This window comes from Rhinoraja longicauda, chromosome 8 (assembly GCF_053455715.1).
Source record: "Rhinoraja longicauda isolate Sanriku21f chromosome 8, sRhiLon1.1, whole genome shotgun sequence".
In the NCBI taxonomy this organism is placed as follows: Eukaryota; Metazoa; Chordata; class Chondrichthyes; order Rajiformes; family Arhynchobatidae; genus Rhinoraja; species Rhinoraja longicauda.
In genome coordinates this window covers 72,741,862-72,763,037 of record NC_135960.1, presented here as the reverse complement: position 1 = coordinate 72,763,037, position 21,176 = coordinate 72,741,862, and the positions used below count along the sequence as shown (strand labels likewise).

The 21,176-nt window shown below is 44.2% G+C and overlaps 1 protein-coding gene across 1 annotated transcript in view; it reads right to left on the bottom strand.

The window, feature by feature from the left end:
• dgkg (diacylglycerol kinase, gamma) overlaps window positions 1-21,176 on the bottom strand; it is a 389,823-nt gene that overhangs the window by 220,327 nt on the left and 148,320 nt on the right. Inside the window, exons 12-16 of the mRNA XM_078404272.1 lie at window positions 19,552-19,625; window positions 16,578-16,652; window positions 9,464-9,549; window positions 8,753-8,842; window positions 6,416-6,576 (exon numbers count right to left, since the gene is read on the bottom strand). Of these exons, the coding sequence (XP_078260398.1) occupies window positions 6,416-6,576; window positions 8,753-8,842; window positions 9,464-9,549; window positions 16,578-16,652; window positions 19,552-19,625 (486 nt within the window). The remainder of the gene's footprint in view (window positions 1-6,415; window positions 6,577-8,752; window positions 8,843-9,463; window positions 9,550-16,577; window positions 16,653-19,551; window positions 19,626-21,176) is intronic.

Below are 21,176 nucleotides of genomic sequence, written 5' to 3'. Positions count from 1 at the left end.
TAGGAAGGAGATGAGGAATTTCTTAAATCAGAGGGTGGTGAATCTATGGATTCTTTGCCACAGAAGGCTGTGGAAGCCAAGTCAGTGGATATTTTTAAGGCAGAGATAGGTAAATTCTTGATTAGTACAGGTGTCTGGGGTTATGGGGAGAAGGCAGGAGAATGGGGTTAGGAGGGAGAGACAGATCATCCATGATTGAATGGTGGAGTAGACTTGATGGGCCGAATGGCCTAATTCTGCTCCTATCATTGAAGACCTAAAAGATGCTCTCATTTATTTAAATTTTGATTGTTTGATGTAGACACGATATATAGTGAAAATTTTAATTTCTCTGTCATACCAATAAATGGTAGTAGTCTTGTCTTAGAACCAGGCACTCCAGCTTTTTTTAATATATTTTATTTGTATGCAACATTGAGGGAATATTAGAAGTGGCCTATTTTAAAATGACATTAAACTCAGAGCTGACCACTTGTTTATTTGGATGTAAAAGATCTAAAAAATGAGTATTAATCGATTTATTCACAAAATGCTGGAGTAACTCAGCAGGTCAGGCAGCATCTCGGGAGAGAAGGAATGGGTGACGTTTTGGGTCGGGAAACGTCATCCATTCCTTCTCTCCCGAGATGCTGCCTGACCTGCTGAGTTACGCCAGCATTTTGTGAATAAATCGATTTGTACCAGCATCTGCAGTTATTTTCTTATAAAAAATGAGTAGTTCTATTGGTGTCCTGACTACCAATTGTAGCTCAGTGAATATCAATAACAGGGTTTATTTCACTGTAGGTTTTATAGTTCTGATAATACTCAACACAAAACCAGACAACTTATGTCATGGTTGCAATGACAAGCAAAGTGATGATCCATTAAAACTGGCAGATCATTAATGGAATGGGGCATTAAAAAGAAATATTGGAGACCGACTGCAAAAAGCTCCTTGCATTCACCATTAATCAATGCAAAGCAGAAATCCAAGTGAAGTAAAGTCAACAGTTTGACAGTGACTTGTTTTGCAAAGAAGATAAATGTAGGCACAAAATGCTGGGGTAACTCAGCGGGACAGGCAGCATCTCTGGATGGAAGGAATGGGTGCCGTTTTGGGTCGAGACCCTTCTTGAGACCCGAAACATCACCCATTCCTTCTCTCCAGAGATGCTACCTGTCGCGCTGAGTTACTCCAGCATTTTGTGTCTATCTTCGGTGTATTTGTGTCTATCTTCCTCCCTACACAAGGTAAATGTTGGGTTTGAAGAAGCAAATTCTACTCTTTGTTTACATGGTGGACACCTCCGAAGATCTCGGAGAAAACCCATGTGGTCACGGGGAGGATGTACAAACTCCGTACAGACAGCACCCGTAGTCGGGATTGAACCCGGGTCTCTGGCGCTGTAACCACCGTAAGGCAGCAACTCTACCGCTGCACCACTGCTACTAAAACAGAAAGTGTTTTCAGGTTAGTGCAGCGTCAACTCTGATTCAGTCGAATTATTGAAGAAATATTTGCTCCATCTGCATACTTTGGAAACGGTAACATTATGTAGTCTTATTAAAACATTTGTAGTTATGGATTCACAAAATGCTGGAGTAACTCAGCAGGTCAGGCATCATCTCGGGAGAGAAAGAATGGGTGACATTTTGGGTCGAGACCCTTCTTCAGTCTGAAGAAGGGTCTCGACCTGAAACGTCGCCCATTCCTTCTCTCCTGAGATGCTGCCTGACCTGCTGAGTTACTCCAGCATTTTGTGAATAAATACCTTCGATTTGTACCAGCATCTGCAGTTATTTTCTTACACTTTGTAGTTATGGACGTAATTACGTAATTGCTGGCCTCATGAAGCGACTATTTCAGAGTAGGCAGCTCCAATTTACCCACAACCCAACGAATGTCTGCAAGTTAAGTGTGAAGCAACAATCTCAAGCAAACAATCTCATCTATCCTAGATGTTAAATATTTACGGGAAAATGAGGAAAATTGGTTGACTCAATGAGTTTCTGGAACTCGCTGTGTTTAAGGGTGGTGGAGCCATATTTGTTTAGTTACTGCTGACCACAAAATGCTGCAAGGTACTGGGATTCCCCAAACTGCTTTTCATGTGTTAGCCCATCTAACCCACATTCGTTGGGTTGTGGGTAAATTGGAGCTGCCTACTCTGAAATAGTCGCTTCATGAGGCTAGCACCACCTACAATACCCTCCATAATGTTTGGGACAAAGACCCATCATTCATTTATTTGCCTCTGTCTCCACAATTTGAGATTTGCACTAGAAAAAAATCACATGTGGTTAAAGTGCACATTGTCAGATTTTATTAAAGGCCATTTTTATACATTTTGGTTTCACCATGTAGAAATTACAGCTGTGTTTATACATCGTTTCCCCATTTCAGGGCACCATAATGTTTGGGACACATGGCTTCACAGGCGTTTGTAATTGCTCAGGTGTGTTTAATTGCCTCCTTAATGCAGGTATAAGAGAGCTCTCAGCACCTAGTCTTTCCTCCAGTCTTTCCATCCCCTTTGGAAACTTTTATTGCTGTTTATTAACATGAGGACCAAAGTTGTGCCAATGAAAGTCAAAGAAGCCATTATGAGACTGAGAAACAAGAATAAAACTGTTAGAGACATCAGCCAAACCTCAGGCTTACCAAAATTAACTGTTTGGAACATCATTAAGAAGAGAGCACTGGTGAGCTTACTAATCGCAAAGGGACTGGCAGGCCAAGGAAAACCTCCACAGCTGATGACAGAAGAATTCTCTCTATGATAAAGAAAAATCCCCAAACATCTGTCCGACAGATCAGAAACACTCTTCAGGAGTCAGGTGTGGAATTGTCAATCACCACTGTCCACAGAAGACTTCATGAACAGAAATACAGAGGCTACACTGCAAGATGCAAACCACTGGTTAGCTGCAAAAATAGGATGGCTGGGTTACAGTTTGCCAAGAAGTACTTAAAAGAGCAACCACAGTTCTGGAAAAAGGTCTTGTGGACAGATGAGACGAAGATGAACTTATATCAGAGTGATGGCAAGAGCAAAGTATGAAGGAATTGCCCAAGATCCATTCATTGTGATCATGGCTGATCATCCACAATCAGTAACCCGTGCCTGCCTTCCCCCATATCCCTTGATTCCACTAGCCCCTAGAGCTCTATCTAACTCTCTTTTAAATTCATCCAGTGAATTGGCCTCCACAAATTCACAACTCTCTAGGTGAAAGTTTTTTCTCACCTCAGTTTAAATGGCCTCCCCTTTATTCTTAGACTGTGGCCCCTGGTTCTGGACTCCCTCGACATTGCGAACATTTTCCCTGCATCTAGCTTGTTCAGTCCTTTTATAAGATCCCCTCTCATCCTTCTCAATTCCAGTGAATTCCAGTGAATTTGAAGTGTTGATAGAAGCAGCAAAGGTCCACGAGGAAGCTAACAATTAAATTGGCGAAGCGTGGAAGTTCGTGCAAAATGGCATATACTATTAAATTACCCCAATAACCTCATCCACTGCTTAATTCAATATGCTCTGCTCCACCTTTAAACCAGTACTTAACCAATACACAATATTGTGTGGGAAGGAACTGCAGATGCTGGTTTAAACCGAAGATAGACATAAAAAGCAGGAGTGACTCGAACCTCTCAGGGTTGAGAGGTATTGACCCCTCCTCCTTTTTCCCAGAGATACTCTCTGACCCGCTGAGTTACTCCAGATTTTTGTGTCTATCTTCCATACACCAAGTTAATTGGTAGGATTGGTTGGTCCAAAACGCCGCAGTGAGACTCCTGACGGGTCCCCTTAAAAGGGACCACATCACCCCGATTCTGGCCTCTCTCCACTGGCTCCCAGTACAGTAAAGAATCAACTTCAAGCTCCTCCTATTCACATACGAAGCCCTAATCGAGCTTGCCGACCCCCCCCCATATCAAAAATCTTCTAACCCACCGCTCTATCTCCAGGTCCCTCAGGTCGGCCGACTTGGGGCTACTGACTATCCTGCGGTCTAGGCTTAAGCTCAGGGGTGACCGCGCTTTTGTGATCGCAGCTCCTAGACTGTGGAACAGCATCCCTCTCCCCATCAGAACTGCCCCCTTCATCCACTCATAGAGGTGGAAGGGGTGTGGGGGGGGGGAGCAGAGGACTGCAGGTGAGAGGCGGCATGGTGGCGCAGCGGTAGAGTTGCTGCCTTACAGCGAATGCAGCGCCGGAGACCCGGGTTCCATCCCGACCGCGGGTGCTGTCTGTACGGAGTTTGTACGTTCTCCCCGTGACCTGGGTGGGGTTTCTCCGAGATCTTTGGTTTCCTCCCACATTCCAAAGGCGTGCGCAGGTTTGTAGGTTAATTGACTTGGTATAAATGTAAATTGTCCCTAGTGGGTGTAGGATAGTGTTGATCCACGATAGCGGGGATCGTTGATCGGTGTGGACCCGGTGGGCCAAAGGGCCTGTTTCCGCCCCATATCACTGAACTATATAGTATAAGAAAATAACTGCAGATGCTGGTACAAATCAAAGGTATTTATTCACACAATGCTGGAGTAACTCAGCGGGTCAGGCAGCATCTCGGGAGAGAAGGAATGGGTGATGTTTCGGGTCGGGACTCTTCTTCAGACTGATGTCAGGGGGGCGGGACAAAGGAAGGATATAGGTGGAGACAGGAAGATAGAGGGAGATCTGGGAAGGGGGAGGGGAAGAGAGGGACAGAGGAACTATCTAAAGTTGGAGAAGTCGATGTTCATACCGCTGGGCTGCAAGCTGTCCAGGCGAAATATGAGGTGCTGTTCCTCCAATTTCCGGTGGGCCTCACTATGGCACTGGAGGAGGCCCATGACAGAAAGGTCAGACTGGGAATGGGAGGGGGAGTTGAAGTGAACTATATACTATATCACTATAAGTGAACTATATCACTGAATTATATACATAAACAGAGTACTCTACCTGTTTATCTGCTGTATGACTCTTGTATTTATATTGATCAGATCTCATACGGACGAACAAAACAATAAAGATGGTGTGAGCCACTCTCAGAACAGAGGCTATGAAAGACCCACTTCAAATTGAAGCATTTTTGTTATTTTGAACTAGATTGCTGATCTTTTAGTTTCTTTGAAGCCAAAAGCAAGAGTTAAACGCAGGCAGAGGGGCAATGGCCAGTGGAACCGGAGCTGAAATCCCCGAGGCAAACATCAAGCTATGTCATTCCCAGTGGTCTTGGTTCACTCCAGGTTAGAATAGACCAGCCTGCTCCATGCTTGATATCATTTTCAGCTAATCAAGAATAACAAGTCGTAACCAAGGACGTTGGCAACGGCTCAAAGACTATATTTCATATAGAACAACCTTAAATGAAATGCCATTCTTGGAAAGACAGCACCACCACACATTAATGCTCTAGAACATTCCTACGAGCACGAATACAATAGTTAGATCTATTTAAATGGTTTCTCTTGAAAGAACAACTCCGCCCTTTGATTTTGAAAGAAACCTACTATTCACCTGAAATGCCCAATTGTATTAGAGGACATAAAGCAAAATGATGCATTTAAACATGTACATAAGGCCAAGCACTATACTTAAACTGACAAACAGCTGTACAAATCTTCAAAATCACTTTTGTTTGTGTATTTCGAGATGAACAAGATATGTAGAGGGAGAAAAAGAGTGTTTCAATTTGCCACCTTTGTGCATTAGAAACTGCCTCAAATGAAGAAGGGTCTCGACCCGAAACGTCACCCGTTGCTTCTATCCAGAGATGCTGCCTGTCCCGCTGAGTTACTCCGGCATTTTGTGTCTAAAACAATTTGAATACTGGCTGGTGTCAGACTGAGTTCCACCTTTTCAACAAGGCGCCTCTCATGGAGGTAATAGTAATTTGTTTGTGCTGTGGTATTGGCAAAATTGATGTAAACACTGGAAATAGGATTACTGGGAACTCCAACGAAATGGATTCCAACTCTTCAATTTCCAGAACTGGAATTGAGCGCTTGGTTCATTCTGTTAGACCAGAATACAGTTGGTATTCCTGGATCCCTCTCATTATCACATCTTCCCCAGCTAACAATGGGCCGTTATGAGCTCCACCCTTTCTTGAGGTCACCTGTTGTCGGCCCTGATTTGTTCTGGCCTTTTCTCACCTGTAGTCCTCTGCCCCCCCCCCCCCCCCCCCCCCACACACCCTTCCACCTCTATGTTTCAATTTGAAGAAGGGATCTGACCTGAAATGTCACCTATCTTTTTTACTCCAGAAATGCTGCCTGACCCGCTGAGTAACTCCAACATTTTGTGCCTATGGTTTCCAAATATATTAGTTGGCATCAACAATAAATATCTCGTGCTTTCAATGCATGAGAAAGACACATCAACATAACACCCATTTATAAGCTAAGCTTCAGAAAATAAAAGTATAACATAACGTTGGCACTTACCACACCTATTGAGAAATAGTCGTTGACAATAGTGTATGGTACTGGATCTCCCTTTTCTTCCTTATTGTTTGGTATCACCTCTATGCTCCATCTATCCAGCATCATTTCTATACTGTTTTCCACGTCTTTGAGAACTTTCATTAAGTTTCCACCTTCATATCCTGTTCCAGGGATAGAGAAACAAGTTTAAAAATCTTTGACTACAAGATTTTGGGCGGTCACGGTGGCGCAGCGGTAGAGTCGCTGCCTTACGGCGAATGCAGCGCCGGAGACCCGGGTTCCATCCCGACTAGGGATGCTGTCTGTACGGAGTTTGTACGATCTCCCCGTGACCTGCGTGGGTTTTCTCCGAGATCTTTGGTTTCCCCCCACACTCCAAATATCATATCATATCATATATATACAGCCGGAAACAGGCCTTTTCGGCCCTCCAAGTCCGTGCCGCCCAGCGATCCCCGTACATTAACCCTATCCTACACCCACTAGGGACAATTTTTACATTTACCCAGCCAATTAACCTACATACCTGTACGTCTTTGGAGTGTGGGAGGAAACCGAAGATCTCGGAGAAAACCCACGCAGGTCACGGGGAGAACGTACAAACTCCTTACAGTGCAGTACCCGTAGTCAGGATCGAACCTGAGTCTCCGGTGCTGCATTCGCTGTAAAGCAGCAACTCTACCGCTGCGCCACCGTGCCGCCCTTGTACGTTAATTGGCTTGGTAAATGTAAAAATTGTCTCTAGTGTGTGTGGGATAGTGTTAATGTGCGGGGATCGCTGGTCGGCGTGGACCCGGTGGGCCGAACGGCCTGTTTCCGTGCTGTATCTCCAAACTAAACTAAACTAAAGATGCCATAGTGAGACAACAGCCAACAACAGATCTAATAACTTCTCAGAGCCCACTTCCATTGTAGATCTGGTGGAATCTTCGGTTGTTTACCACATGTTTTCAAGTCCACAGTTGCAAATTTCACAAAAAAATCTTATTTCATTAGCTTTGGTTCAATAATTGCAAGAAAAAGAATGCATTTGTTTGGAAGTTTGGAGACATTGCTGGTGTGACTCAGTGGGTCAGGCAGCATCTTTAGTATAGTTTAGTTTAGTGGTGCAGCATGATAACAGGCCCTTCGGCCCACCGAGTCCATGCTAACCAATGACCACCCATACATTAGTTTTATCCTACACACACTGGGACCATTCCATACAGACAGCACCCGTAGTCGGGATTGAACCTGTGTCCCTGGTGCTGTGAGACAGCAACTCTACCGCTGCACCTCAGTGTGGCTTGGAGAGCATGGATAGGTAATATTCTGGGTCGGGACCCTTCTTCAGCCTGATTGTGGAAGGATGGCGAAAGCTACAATAAAGGTGGGGGCAGAACAGAGCTTGGCTAACGAGCTTGCAGCACGGTGGTACAGCACTAGAGCTACCGCCTTACAGTGCCAGGGACCCGCCTTCAATCCTGACTATCGGCGCAGTCTGTATGGAGTTGTGTGTTCTCCCTGTGACCGGGTTTCCTCCGGGTGCTCCGGTTTCCCCCTCTCTTATTCCAAAGACGCGGTGGCGCAGTGGTAGAGTTGCTGCCTTACAACGAATGCAGCGCCTGAGACTCAGGTTCGATCCTGACTACGGGCGCCGTCTGTACGGAGTTTGTACGTTCTCCCCGTGACCTGCGTGGGTTTTCTCCGAGATCTTCGGTTTCCTCCCACACTCCAAAGACGTACGGGTATGTAGGTTAATTGACTGGGTAAAATGTTTTAAAAAAAATTGTCCCTAGTGTGTGTAGGATAGTGTTAATGTGCGGGGATCGTTGGGCGGCACGGACTCGGTGGGCCGAAGGGCCTGTTTCCGCGCTGTATCTTTAAATCTAAATCTAAAAGACGTACAGGTTTCTAGGTTAATTGGCTTCAGTAAAATTGTAAATTGGCCTTATACATCTCCCCTCATAAAGATGCTTTTCGTTTAGTTTAGTTTAGAGATACAGTGTGGAAACAGGCCCTATCGAATCCGTGTCAACCAGCGATCCCCGCACATTAACACTATCCTACACCCACGAGGGACAATTTTTACATTTACCAAGCCAATTAACCTACAAACCTGCACGTCTTTGGAGTGTGGGAGGAAACCGAAGATCTCGGAGAAAACCCACGCAGGTCACGGGGAGAACGTACAAACTCCGTACAGACAGCACCCGTAGTCGGGATGGAACCCGGGTCTCCGGCGCTGTAAGGCAACAACTCTACAACTGTGCCACCCTTTATTTGTGCAACTGAAGCCAAGAGAGGCAGTCCAGTCTCAATGATGAAGCACCTAACTGGAGCTGCAGTGAATCTTACCTCCTCCCCATCTCAAACATCGAGCAAGATCATTTCCGGTCCCCAATGGAAGTACGGCTACAGGTGGGTGTTTTATTGGGTTGATTTTATCTGAAATAGCAAAAACAGACAGGCATGGATCAGCATCAATGGATGATGTAAAGGTTATCAGAGCACTGTTAATTCTACACAAAATTTAAGACTAAAATGAATGATTAGTTTTGACATTATTGAGAGATACCTAATTTAAATTGGTAAAGCAGCCCTTTTCTACTAGGCCCGCAAGCTGTGGAATACCCCACCCAGAGCTGTGAGAGACGCCCACTCAGTTTACATTTTTAAACGGCAGTTAAAACATATCTTTTTAATCAAGCTTTTAACTGATTTTACTTTCTTTGTCTTTTTACACTCTCAATTTTACATGTTTATATTAATCTGTGCTTTGTATGCTATTAACACTGTTTTTAATTGTATTTTTGTTTAGACCTGTGTTTGTTTTTGTGGAAAGCACTTTGGGCTGCATTCAATTGCATGAAAAGTATGATATAAATAAAGTTATTATTATTATTAATTTAGTGTATAACAACAAATAAATTGGCATTTGGAATGTAATGTAGACTAAAGAGGGGTCTCGACCCGAAACGTCACCCATTGCTTCTCTCCAGAGACGCTGCCTGTCCCATTGAGTTACTCCAGCTTTTTGTGTGTAACTTGTATGAATGTTGTACGTACCGATGCAATCCAATATCCACCCAACTGTCCCATCTCCTCCACAGGCCAAGATTCGAAAGTCGGGTATATCGTGAAAAAAATTTAACCTGAAAATAAAGGTATGTAGTTTTCAGATAACAGTGAATTTTAAGCCTGTTGCACAATAATTACTTTTTGCAATCTATCTATATTATATTACTGAAACTCTCATCTTGTATATTTGTCAGTTTGTTTGTTCGTACCCGAAATACAGCCAAAACGGTACACGATAGCGCAACAATTTTAGGCCCACCCTACTCACCTGCGGTCTCGATTGATCAAGTTTTCTTACATTTTAAAAGCAATTAACTGAATAAACTTTAATAATTGCGATTCCCCCCCCCCCCCCCCCCCCACCGGGAGGACCGGCGCCTGTCCCGGCGTGCCCCTTGCCTGACCTTCCTCCCATGGTGCAGTGCGGCGGCAGAGGGTCAAACAAGATGGCCGTCGCCGTCGAGCTGCCGCTGCAGGAGAGTTTTGCACCCAACGGGTCCACGGCTCGCGATGGCCGCTGCGATGGCCGCCCGGGGCCGGGGTGAGTGGCTCCCTCTCCCCTTCCCTGTCCCCCCTTGCCTGCCCACGGCCTCGTGGGAGACGCTCCGGCTGCTGAAACGTTCTCCCTCATCAGAGGTTGTCAAAACCGGGAAACATAGATTTAGGTAAGGGACAAGAGTAAGAAAGGATCTAAGTGGAACCTTTTTCAGATTGGTGTGAACATGGAGTGCACTGCTATAGAGTCATAGAGTGATACAGTGTGGAAACAGGCCCTTCATAGAGTCACAGAGTGATACAGTGTGGAAACAGGCCCTTCATAGAGTCACAGAGTGATACAGTGTGGAAACAGGCCCTTCATAGAGTCACAGAGTGATACAGTGTGGAAACAGGCCCTTTAATAGAGTCACAGAGTGATACAGTGTGGAAACAGGCCCTTCGGCCCAACTCGCTCACACCGGCCAACAATGTCCCAGCTACACTAGTCCCACTTGCCTGCGTTTGGTCCATATCCCTCCAAACTTGTCCTATCCATGTACCTGTCTAACTGTTTCTTAAATGATGGGATAATCCCAGCCTCAACTACCCCCTTGAGAGTGTGAGAAGCAGAATCTCCCCCAGCATCAGAGGTTTCCAAACAAGCCTAGGCACAGAAGGTTATGGGTCAATTGCAGTGATCAGTGTCACGGGAGGACCGAATGCCCTATTTCCATGTTGTATTCCTTGACTTTAAACCCAGCTGAGATCCAAGATTTTCAATTTAGTCGACTCATGGTTAATTTCATATTTGATTTAAAAACCACAAGCATCTGAAGTGACTTTGTTGTTCACCTCTTTGTAAAATGCTTCTAATAGCCTTTATTTTTTACATGAATGATTTATATAAATGCAAGTTGCTGAAACAAAGTGTCTGACTGTAAAAGCATTATCATAGTGTTCATCTTTTATGCAACTCAAATGCATTTTCAATTTAAAATACATTTTTTTACAATGGTAGAAAGGTATGGTACTTGAAAAGCAATTCAAAAAGGTTATTTTTCCCTTTACTGGGCCCAGACAATGTTTTATGCATGTCTGATATTCTATGGCTCTTCAACATATTCTGTCAACGCCTACATATTTTATTTTTCTTTGCTTTTGGTCCTTGCAAGTTTGTTAGTGACAGGAGCGGAATTAGGCCATTCGACCCATTGAGTCCACTCCACCATTCAATCATGACTGATCTATCTCTCCCTTCTAACCCCTCATCTCCCTTCTAACCTCCACTGACTTCTTATTGCTAACATGTTGTTGTAATGATAAATTTCAAAGAAATATGCAATGTCGCAGTGCTTTTCAAACTAACAACTTTGTAGTCGAGCAAGAGCAGCCTGGGAAAATGCCAGATATTAATTCTAAAATAAGGACAGAAAATGCTGGAAATATTCAACAGCTTTTCAGTTTCTGCGTTTGTAGGAAGAGAAATAGAAGTTAACTTTTCAGGTTGAAGAAACCTAAGAAGTATTGTCCGTTCTTGAGAATCTATGCTATTAGCTGATATAGTTAATTAGAGATATTAATATTTTGTTGTAGATGGTGGAAGATGGTTTCTTTTGTTTGTTGTTTTAGCTAATATAAAATGGATGCTTATTTTCAGTAGAAAGCAGTAAGATGGATGCTTGTGGCAGAAATGTTATCATCGGGAATGGAATGTGTTTGTCCCTTTATGAGTGATAGGGAGTAGACAGAGAAGTATAGGGGTTCTTTGTTCTTAAATTACTCCCTTGTCAGGCAGTGTGAGCCTGTGTATTAAAACAGTTCCAGCAAGGTCGTGCAGCTGCGAGATTGCTCGTGTATAAGAGATAAAGTTTCTTTCTCAATAACAACTCCTTATATGGGTGCGTGTGAAAGTAGGAAAAGTTTTGAATCCACTCTAGGTAAATTGATGCGTTTCCCCGAAAGCATGTGACCTATATTAATGGTTTGGTTTCTGAGCATGTGACCTGTATGAATGATTTTGTTTTCTCTGTAACCATGGGAATTGTATTAGAATTGTAATTGGTCATTGATTTATTTTCTGTCACACCCCTTTTTTCTTTCTGTATAAAAAAGTAAACAATCGTGGAAAAGTTGTTCTTCCCCTCTCCTCAGTTGAGATCTTTTCGGACATTAGTACTGTGTCTGGAGATCCTCACAGGAAGAACCCCATTGTGGAATAAATCTGATGTACTCATCCAGTATACGTGTGTTATTCAGACTGAAGGTAAAGAACTTGATTTATCATTCTGCCATAGCATCCTCAATGGCCTGACCTGCTGAGTATTCTCAGTATATTCTATTTTTATTTTGGACTTCCAGCATCTGCAGTTTTTTTGATTTTCCTATATTACTTTGTGGGCACCAGTTTAAATAAACTGAAGGTTAGTTCATCAGAATAATCCTATGTTGACTTTAAGACTAAACTTGTATTTATCAACTACCTTTCATAGAGTCATAGATACAGTGTGGAAACAGGTCCTTCGGCCCAACTCGCCCACACCGGCCATCAATGTCCCAGCTGCCCTAGATCACTTGCCTGCACTTGGTCCATATCCCTCCAAACCTGTCCTATCCATGTACCTGTCCAACTGTTTCTTAAATGTTGGGATAGTCCCAGCCTCAACTACCTCCTCTGGCAGCTTGTTCCATACACCCACCACCATCTGTGGAATCAAGTTTCATAACATTGTAGTGCCCAAGATGCCTTATCGCAGAAGTACTGAACTCACAGTGGTACAGTGTGATCGTGCAAAAAATATTGCCAATGACCATATCATCTACTCCATGGGTGTTAGTCGAACAAACAACATATATTGGCCTGGATAATGTTTCTTAGTCTTCTTTAAAATAATGCCATGTCATCTTTAACCTTGATCTGAGAAAGACAAACCTCCGTTTGTGTAAGAAAGAACCGCAGATGCTGGTTTAAACCAAAGGTAGGCACATAACGCTGGAGTAACTCAGCAGGTCAGACCGCAGCTCTGGAGAAGTGGAAAAGATGACGTTTTGGGGCAGAAGGGTCTCGACCCGAACTGTCACCCATTCCTTTTTCTCCAGATGAAACATCTGCATGTGTTGCATTCAGATATTTTTAGATATTAGACTTAGAGATACAGCGCGGAAACAGGCTCTTCGGCCCACCGGGTCCGCGCCGCCCAGCGATCCCCGCACACTAACACTATCCTACACACAATAGGGACAATTTTTACGTTTACCAAGTCAATTAACCTACACACCTGTACGTCTTTGGAGTGTGGGAGGAAACCGAAGGTCACGCCGAGATCTTCTTGGTAAACATTTAAAAAATTGTCCCTAGTGGGTATAGGATAGTGTTAATGTGCGGGGATCGCTGGTCGACGGGGACCCGGTGGGCCGAAGGGGCTTGTTTCCGCGCTGTAACTAGATGGAGTGTTTGTGCACATCTTCAACATTTCATAACTAAGGTTGGAAGTTCCCACCTACTTTGAAAGCTCATCAATAATACTCAAAAAGAGTAAGGGGACCTGCCTCAATGATTACTGTCCATGGCACCAATGTCCATGTTGATGAAGTGGTCTGTGAAGTTGGTTGTGATGCATTGCTCCTGCTGCATTAAATACCTGGACCCACTATCAATCACCTCTCGCCTAAATAGTTCAACAGGGGATGTGATATCACTCACTGTCCACTCTGCACTGAGCCACTTGGGACAATAAGGACACATACATCAGGCTGTTATTCATTGACTCCAGCTTGGCATGGGGCGGTCACGGTGGTGCAGCGGTAGAGTTGCTGCCTCACAGCGAATGCAGCGCCGGACATCCGGGTTCCATCCCGACTATGGGTGCTGTCTGTACGGAGTTTGTACGTTCTCCCCATGACCTGCATGGGTTATCACCGAGATCTTCGGTTTCCTCCCACACTCCAAAGACGTACAGGTTTGTAGGTTAATTGGCTTGGTAAATGTAAACAATTGTCTCTAGTGGGTGTTTAATGTGCAGGGATCGCTGGTCGGCGCAAACCCAGTGGGCCGAAGGGCCTGTTTCCGCGCTGTATCTCTAAACTAAACTAAACTAACGCCATAAACCCCTCCAAACTCATTACGAAATTGTTTCTCTGAAGCAGAGAATGGGTGTCTGCTCATTCCATGCTCATTGGCAGACCACAATCAGTACGGATTGGTGGCAACACTTTCTCCTCCATAACCATCAACACCAAAGCCCTTCGATGCTGTGTGCTTAGTGCCCCTGCTCTACTTCACATTTCAAACTTCAAATTCCTCAGCGTGCATATTTCCGAAGATCTCTCCTGGACACAGCACACTGATGCAATTATAAATAAAGCATATCAACGCCTCTACTTCCCGAGAAGATTACGGAGATTTGGTATGTCAGAGAGGACTGTCCTGAACATCTACAGGTGTACAGTAGATGGAGTGGGGGGGAGGGGAAGGGGTAGGGGAGGGAGACGTGGAGGGGAGGGGGGTGGAGGGAGGGGGAGGAGGGAGGGAGGGGGATGGGTGGGAGAGGGGAGGGAGTGGTGGGGAGGGGAGGGGGAAAGGGAGGAGGGGAGGGGGAGAGGGGGAGAGGAGGGGGAGGGGTGGGAGAGGGTACTGCATCAATGCAGGAGAGGTTTGGGCCCAACGGGTCCACTTGGTCTAGTTACTGATAAATAAATAGCTGATCGTTATGAAACAAAGTTCTGCCAGGCAACAACACTGAAAGAACGTATTTATTTCTATGTTATTTTCTGTCAATAAATAAGTTATTATTCCAGCGGAGGTTTAATTATACTCAGTTGCAGTTTGGCATCTTCTGAAAATCCAAATACATTATTTGCACATGTTCTCCTGTTTTTACCGTAGACACAGAATGCTGGAGTAACTCAACGAGACAGGCAGCATCTCTGGAGAGAAGGAATGGGTGACGTTTCAGGTCGAGACCCTTCTTCAGTCTGAAGTTGTGGTGACAGTACCACAATCTGATTTGGCATGGGATTTGCATCTAATAACATTATGTTGGCCCAACCTAATCATATTGCGAAGTTCCAAGTGTTGTATTTCAATTTTTATCATGATCATAACATCTGCCCGATCACTGAAGTTAAGCTAATGGGCTTTTACTTCTGTTTCTTGCTTTATTATTCTTTGGTTCTATTTTCTTCCTTTATTATTTTCCTGGTCATCTTTTACTGATTTGGAAAATATTCCCAGGCTTTTATTTGTGGAAGGACTGAAAACCTCCCATGATCAATTTTCCAAGAGGCATTTGAATATTAATATTGTTCGAATAAGACCGTCAGAAGTTTGTACATAAAATAATCTCAGTTGTGGCATTATTGATGTGCCAGGTATCTGTCTTCAAATAAAAGATTTCACAAGTCATGATCAAATCAGGATTTGGGTAAGAGGCTTTGCGACAACAGTGCTTTAATGACACAGATCACTCGTCACCTTGGGCAGTCATGGTGGCGCAGCGGTAGAGTTGCTACCTTACAGCGAATGCAGCGCCGGAGACCCGGGTTCCATCCCCACTACGGGTGCTGTCTGTACGGAGTTTGTACGTTCTCCCCGTGACCTGCGTGGGTTTTCACCGAGATCTTCGGTTTCCTCCCACACTCCAAAGACGTACAGGTTTGTAGGTTAATTGGCTTGGTAAATGTAAAAATTGTCCCTAGTGGGTGTAGGATAGTGTTAGTGTGCGGGGATCGCTGGGCGGCGCGGACCCTATGGGGCTGTTTCCACGCTGTATCTCTGAACTCTAAACCTGAAATAGTGGTTTCTGTGAGAAAAAAAACCCAGGTTGCACTTCTGGAGTCAATTTGGGCTCAGTTCTTAACGTATTGTCATTTGGTCAGATTAATGTTTGTAATTCAATGATATATATATTGTGATCGTGAGGTTAAATCAAGATTATCAGAAATGACGAAAAAATTGTTGTCGGATTTTCAGATGTGGAGTTGCTTTGCCAAAGTCCCAGTTCCATAGGTTTCACGGGCCTAACCTGGTGGCAGCATGTGTGGCCTGATGACTGTTGTGCTGACTGGGCAGCACTGTGCTGCTTGGAGACTGAGGCCAGAGTAAACGTCCACAGGCTTGCCAGCTCTCCAGTTACGATGCTAGTCTGCTAAGCCTTTGCCAAATCTAAACCAGGCACAAATACAGATGCCCCATTGAAATGAAAGATACGATTCAGCTGCCAAGAGGAGCTTATAAATCTCCAAATTTGATTAGATTACAGGTATTTAACCAATTTTTAAGTGCATATGCTGTAATATTGAGAACTAGAAAGCAAGATTTATTTGTCTGAAGAAGGGTCTCGACCCGAAATGTCACTCATTCTTTCTCTCCAGAGATGCTGCCTGTCCCGCTGAGTTACTCCAGCATTTTGTGTCTACCTTCGATTTTAACCAGCATCTGCAGTTTTTTTCCTAAAGATTTATTTCACCTTTGATGTTGGCCATTGAGGAACTGGTTGATCTCAATCAGAGTAGCAGTATCAACAGCACCGTTTACTGATCTTAGGACCTTTGTGGTAATTCCTCGCACAGGCAAAAATACATTCCACAAACCAATTTCTTCTCATCTGTAAAATGTTATCAGACTTACCCAGGTACAGGGCCACCCCTGTCCAGATTATAAATTTGTCTTGGGTTGAGGAGGTACTGAAATTTTCGAAGAACTCTGCCAAACACAACAAACAACAATTTATTCTTAGGTTTCAGGAAATGCATTTTACATCACAATTTTGATGCAATTTATACACCGATCAGCCAAAACATTATGACCACTGACAAGCAAAGTGAATAACATTGATTATCTTGTTACAATGGCACCTGTCAAGGGGTGGGATATATTAGGCAGCAAGTGAACAGTCAGTTCTTGAAGTTGATGTGTTGGATGCAGGAGAAATGGGCAGGAGTAAAGACCTGAGCGACTTTGACAAGGGCCAGATTGTTATGGCCAGACGACTGGGTCAGAGCATCTCTGAAACGGCAAGGCTTGTGGGGTGCTCCCGGTCAGCAGTGGTGAGTACCTACCGACAGTGGTCCGAGGAGAGACAAACCACAAACCGGCGACAGACAGGGTGTTGGGCGCCGAAGGCTCATCGATGCGCGAGGGCAACGAAGGCTATCGTGGCTGATCTATCTCTTCCTCCTAACCCCATTCTCCTGCCTTCTCCCCAAAAACTCTGACACCTGTACTAATCAAGAATCTATCTATCTCCGCCTTAAAAATATCCACTGACTTTGCCTCCACAGCCTTTCGTGGCAAGGAATTCCACAGATTCACCACCCTCTGACTAAAAATAATTCTCCTCATTTCCTTCCCAAAAGAACGTCCTTTAATTCTGAGGCTGTGACCTCTAGTCCTAGACTCTCCCACTAGTGGAAACATCCTCTCCACATCCACTCTATCCAAGCCTTTCACTATTTTGAATGAGGTCCCCCCTCATCCTTCTAAACTCCAGGGAGTACAGGCCCAGTGCCGACAAACGCTCATCATGTGTTAACCCATTTGTTCCTGGGATCATCCTTGTAAACCTCCTCTGGACCCTCTCCAGAGCCAGCACATCCATCCTCAGATATGGTGCCCAAAATTGCACACAATATTCCAATAAATTAACTGCGACCAGCTCTGACAATTTTGGCCTGGACATTTGGCCGAGGGATATCTCTGGTCTTTGTTTAATTGATGAGTCTCATGGAAGGATCCTGTTACAACGTGGCTACTGGAGAAAAACTCTCTTCCTGATTATTGCACGCATGTGGTTGCGAGAAGCTGCTGTCCAATTTACTCTTTAAATATCTTTAGTTTAGTTTAATTTATCGTCATGTGTAACAAGGTACAGTGAAAAGCTTTTGTTGCGTGCTAACTAGTCAGCAGAAAAATAATACAGATGCTCCTCGACCTACGAGGAGGTTACGTTCCGATAAACCCATCGTAAATCGAAAATATTGTAAGTCGAAGATGCATTTAATACACCTAACCTACCAAACATCATAGCCACCTAACCTACAGTTTCTACTGAATGTTTAGTTTAGTTTAGTTTAGAGATACAGCGCAGAAACAGGCCCTTTCGGCCCACCAGGTCCGCGCCGACCAGCGATCCCCGCACACTAACACTATCCTACACACAATAGGGATGGTTTTTACATTTACCAAGCCAATTAACCTACAAAGGTTAGGAAAAGGGGATGTACAACGAGATCTGGGTGTCCAGTCACTGAAAGGAAGCATGCAGGTACAGCAGGCAGTGAAGAAAGCCAATGGAATGTTGGCCTTCATAACAAGAGGAGTTGAGTATAGGAGCAAAGAGGTCCTTCTGCAGTTGTACAGGGCCCTAGTGAGACCGCACCTGGAATACTGTGTGCAGTTTTGGTCTCCAAATTTGAGGAAGGATATTCTTGCTATTGAGGGCGTGCAGCGTAGGTTTACTAGGTTAATTCCTGGAATGGCGGGACTGTCATATGTTGAAAGACTGGAGCAACTAGGCTTGTATACACTGGAATTTAGAAGGATGAGAGGGGATCTTATCGAAACATACAAGATTATTAAGGGGTTGGACACGTTGGAGGCAGGAAACATGTTCCCAATGTTGGTGGAGTCCAGAACCAGGGGCCACAGTTTAAGAATAGGGGGTAGGCCATTTAGAACGGAGATGAGGAAAAACATTTTCAGTCAGAGAGTTGTGAATCTGTGGAATTCTCTGCCTCAGAAGGCAGTGGAGGCCAATTCTCTGAATGCATTCAAAAGAGAGTTAGATAGAGCTCTTAAGGATAGCGGAGTCAGGGGGTATGGGGAGAAGGCAGGAACGGGGTACTGATTGAGAATGATCAGCCATGATCACATTGAATGGTGGTGCTGGCTCGAAGGGCCAAATGGCCTACTCCTGCACCTATTGTCTATTGGGACAGGCAGCATCTCTGGAGAGAAGGAATGGGTGTCGTTTCGGGTCAAGACCCTTCTCTAGGGTCTCAACCCAAAGCGTCTTTGGAGTGTGGGGGGAAACTGAGGATCTTGGAGAAAACCCACACAGGTCACGTACAAACTCCGTACGGACAGCACCCGTAGTCGGGATGGAACCCGGGTCTCCGGCGCTACATTCGCTGTAAGGCAGCAACTCTATCGTTTTTTCACCATTGTAAAGTGGAAATATCGTAAGTCGAAGCATCGTAAGTCGAGGAGCATCTGTACATGATTAACTGTGATAACCTTGCTGCAAAATTAAGCAAGTTATTTTTGTTATTTTCAAGTTATTTCTTGCAAGTAGGCACAACAGACTGATTTTAATAATCAGATGAGATGCTGCAAGTGTGCAGTTTGAAAAGTCACTTGCTGCTACTTTTATTGAGAGTTGCAGGTGATAAAAATAGAAGTGTTTATTAAATTTAACAGCAATATCATTCTCTTCAGCCACAAAGTGGCTGGGTGAAACCTGCCCATAAAACAGACGGTTTTACCATGTTTGAGCAGTTTTCTGATCTTTAGCACCTTGCTGGTGTTGCTCGATATTGTGAACTGCAACTGGAAAATATGATCAGTAGGGACATGAGCCTGATAAAATATTCTTTTAGTTTACCTTTCTCCTTGTCTTCCACCACTTTTGGGATTGACAAACACGAGAAGTGGATGTGTCCCAGGCACAGATGTGATCTGTAAAATAAGAAGCACTGATCATAATCACAATCATACTTTATTAGCCAAGTGTGTTTTGCAACATACGAGGAATTTCATTTGCCGTACAGTCATAACAATAAAAAGTAACAGGACACACACAACACATTTTAACATGAACATCCCCCACAGTGACTCCTCCACATTCCTCACTGTGATGGAAGGCCAAAAAAAGTTCATCTTCTTCCCTTCTTTGCCCTGAAGCGGTCAGGGGCCTCTAACCTTCCGTTGACGGGATGATCTTGGCTCCCGTAGCCGGTGATCAAGCCCTCCACGTCGGGGCGATCAAGCTTCTGCATCGGGGGGTAATCTCAGCTCCCCCACGCCGGGCGATCTACCCCGGGTCGGGGCTAGTCGAGCCTTCGGAGACTTTGGAGCTTCCCGACATCAGCCTCAACCTGAGACTGCGAGCTCCTCGAAATCCGCAGGCTGGATTTATATATGAATTTCTGACAACAATCACGCACTGTGTCGGTTTGGCTGGGATCATTTAAACTTGCTGGTATATTTATATAAATAAAAACATTACTGCTGTGATGAATCATTTCCAGCCAAAGAGACGTATTTCCTCAGCTCAGTGAGTCAGAAAGCAATATCTGGTTTCTGATCACAATTATAACCTTATGCAGTGAACCAGCCATTGAAAATTAATGTAATTAAAGACTAACAACATTAAAAACAATATGAGTACATACCATTAACATATCCAACGATTTCCCCCTGATTCTTACCATATTTGTGAGGAAAAACAACTAAATATAATCTAATCACTAACTGGGATCGTTTAGCATGGCTGAAATGTAGTTTGTACCATGTATTACGTTATGTTATGATTCAGAAATAAGGCATTGGGTTCAAAAGGTAATGAATGAATGGATGAATGGAAGAATAAGTTTATTGGCCAAGTATGTACACATACAAGGAATGTGCCTTGGTGCCCTGTTCACAAGTAACAACACGAACACACAGTAAACAATTAAGAATAAAGCATAAAACATTAAAACATTAAGAATACAATATTACGCTTTAAACATATGGGTGATATAAACCAGAGTAAAAGGAGGCTACAGACTTTAGGTTGTTGAGTAGAGCTACCACTCGTGGAAAAAAAGCTGTTTTATGTCTGGCTGTGGCTGCTTTGACAGTCCGGAGTCGCCTTCCAGAAGGAAGTGGTTCAAAGAGATTGTGGCCAGGGTGAGAGGGGTCAGAGATGATCTTGCCCGCTCGCTTCCAAGGTAGCAAGGTAGCAAATGAACTTTCTCCAGTACCTTTCCCAAGTAACTTTTACAATGCAACTGCAGATGCTGGTTTACACCGAAGGAAGACACAAAATGCTGGAGTAACTCAGCGGGACAGGCAGCATCTCTGGAGGGAAGGAATCAGCGACGTTTCGAGTCGAGACCCTTCTTCAGACTGTATTCTTCTTTCCAATGCTCTGCCATGTGTTTATTTATCTCCCCTTAAATGAATTTATGTTTAACCTTGATTTAAAAAAAATGCTGTTGCAGGTTTGTAATTCCTTCTACATGG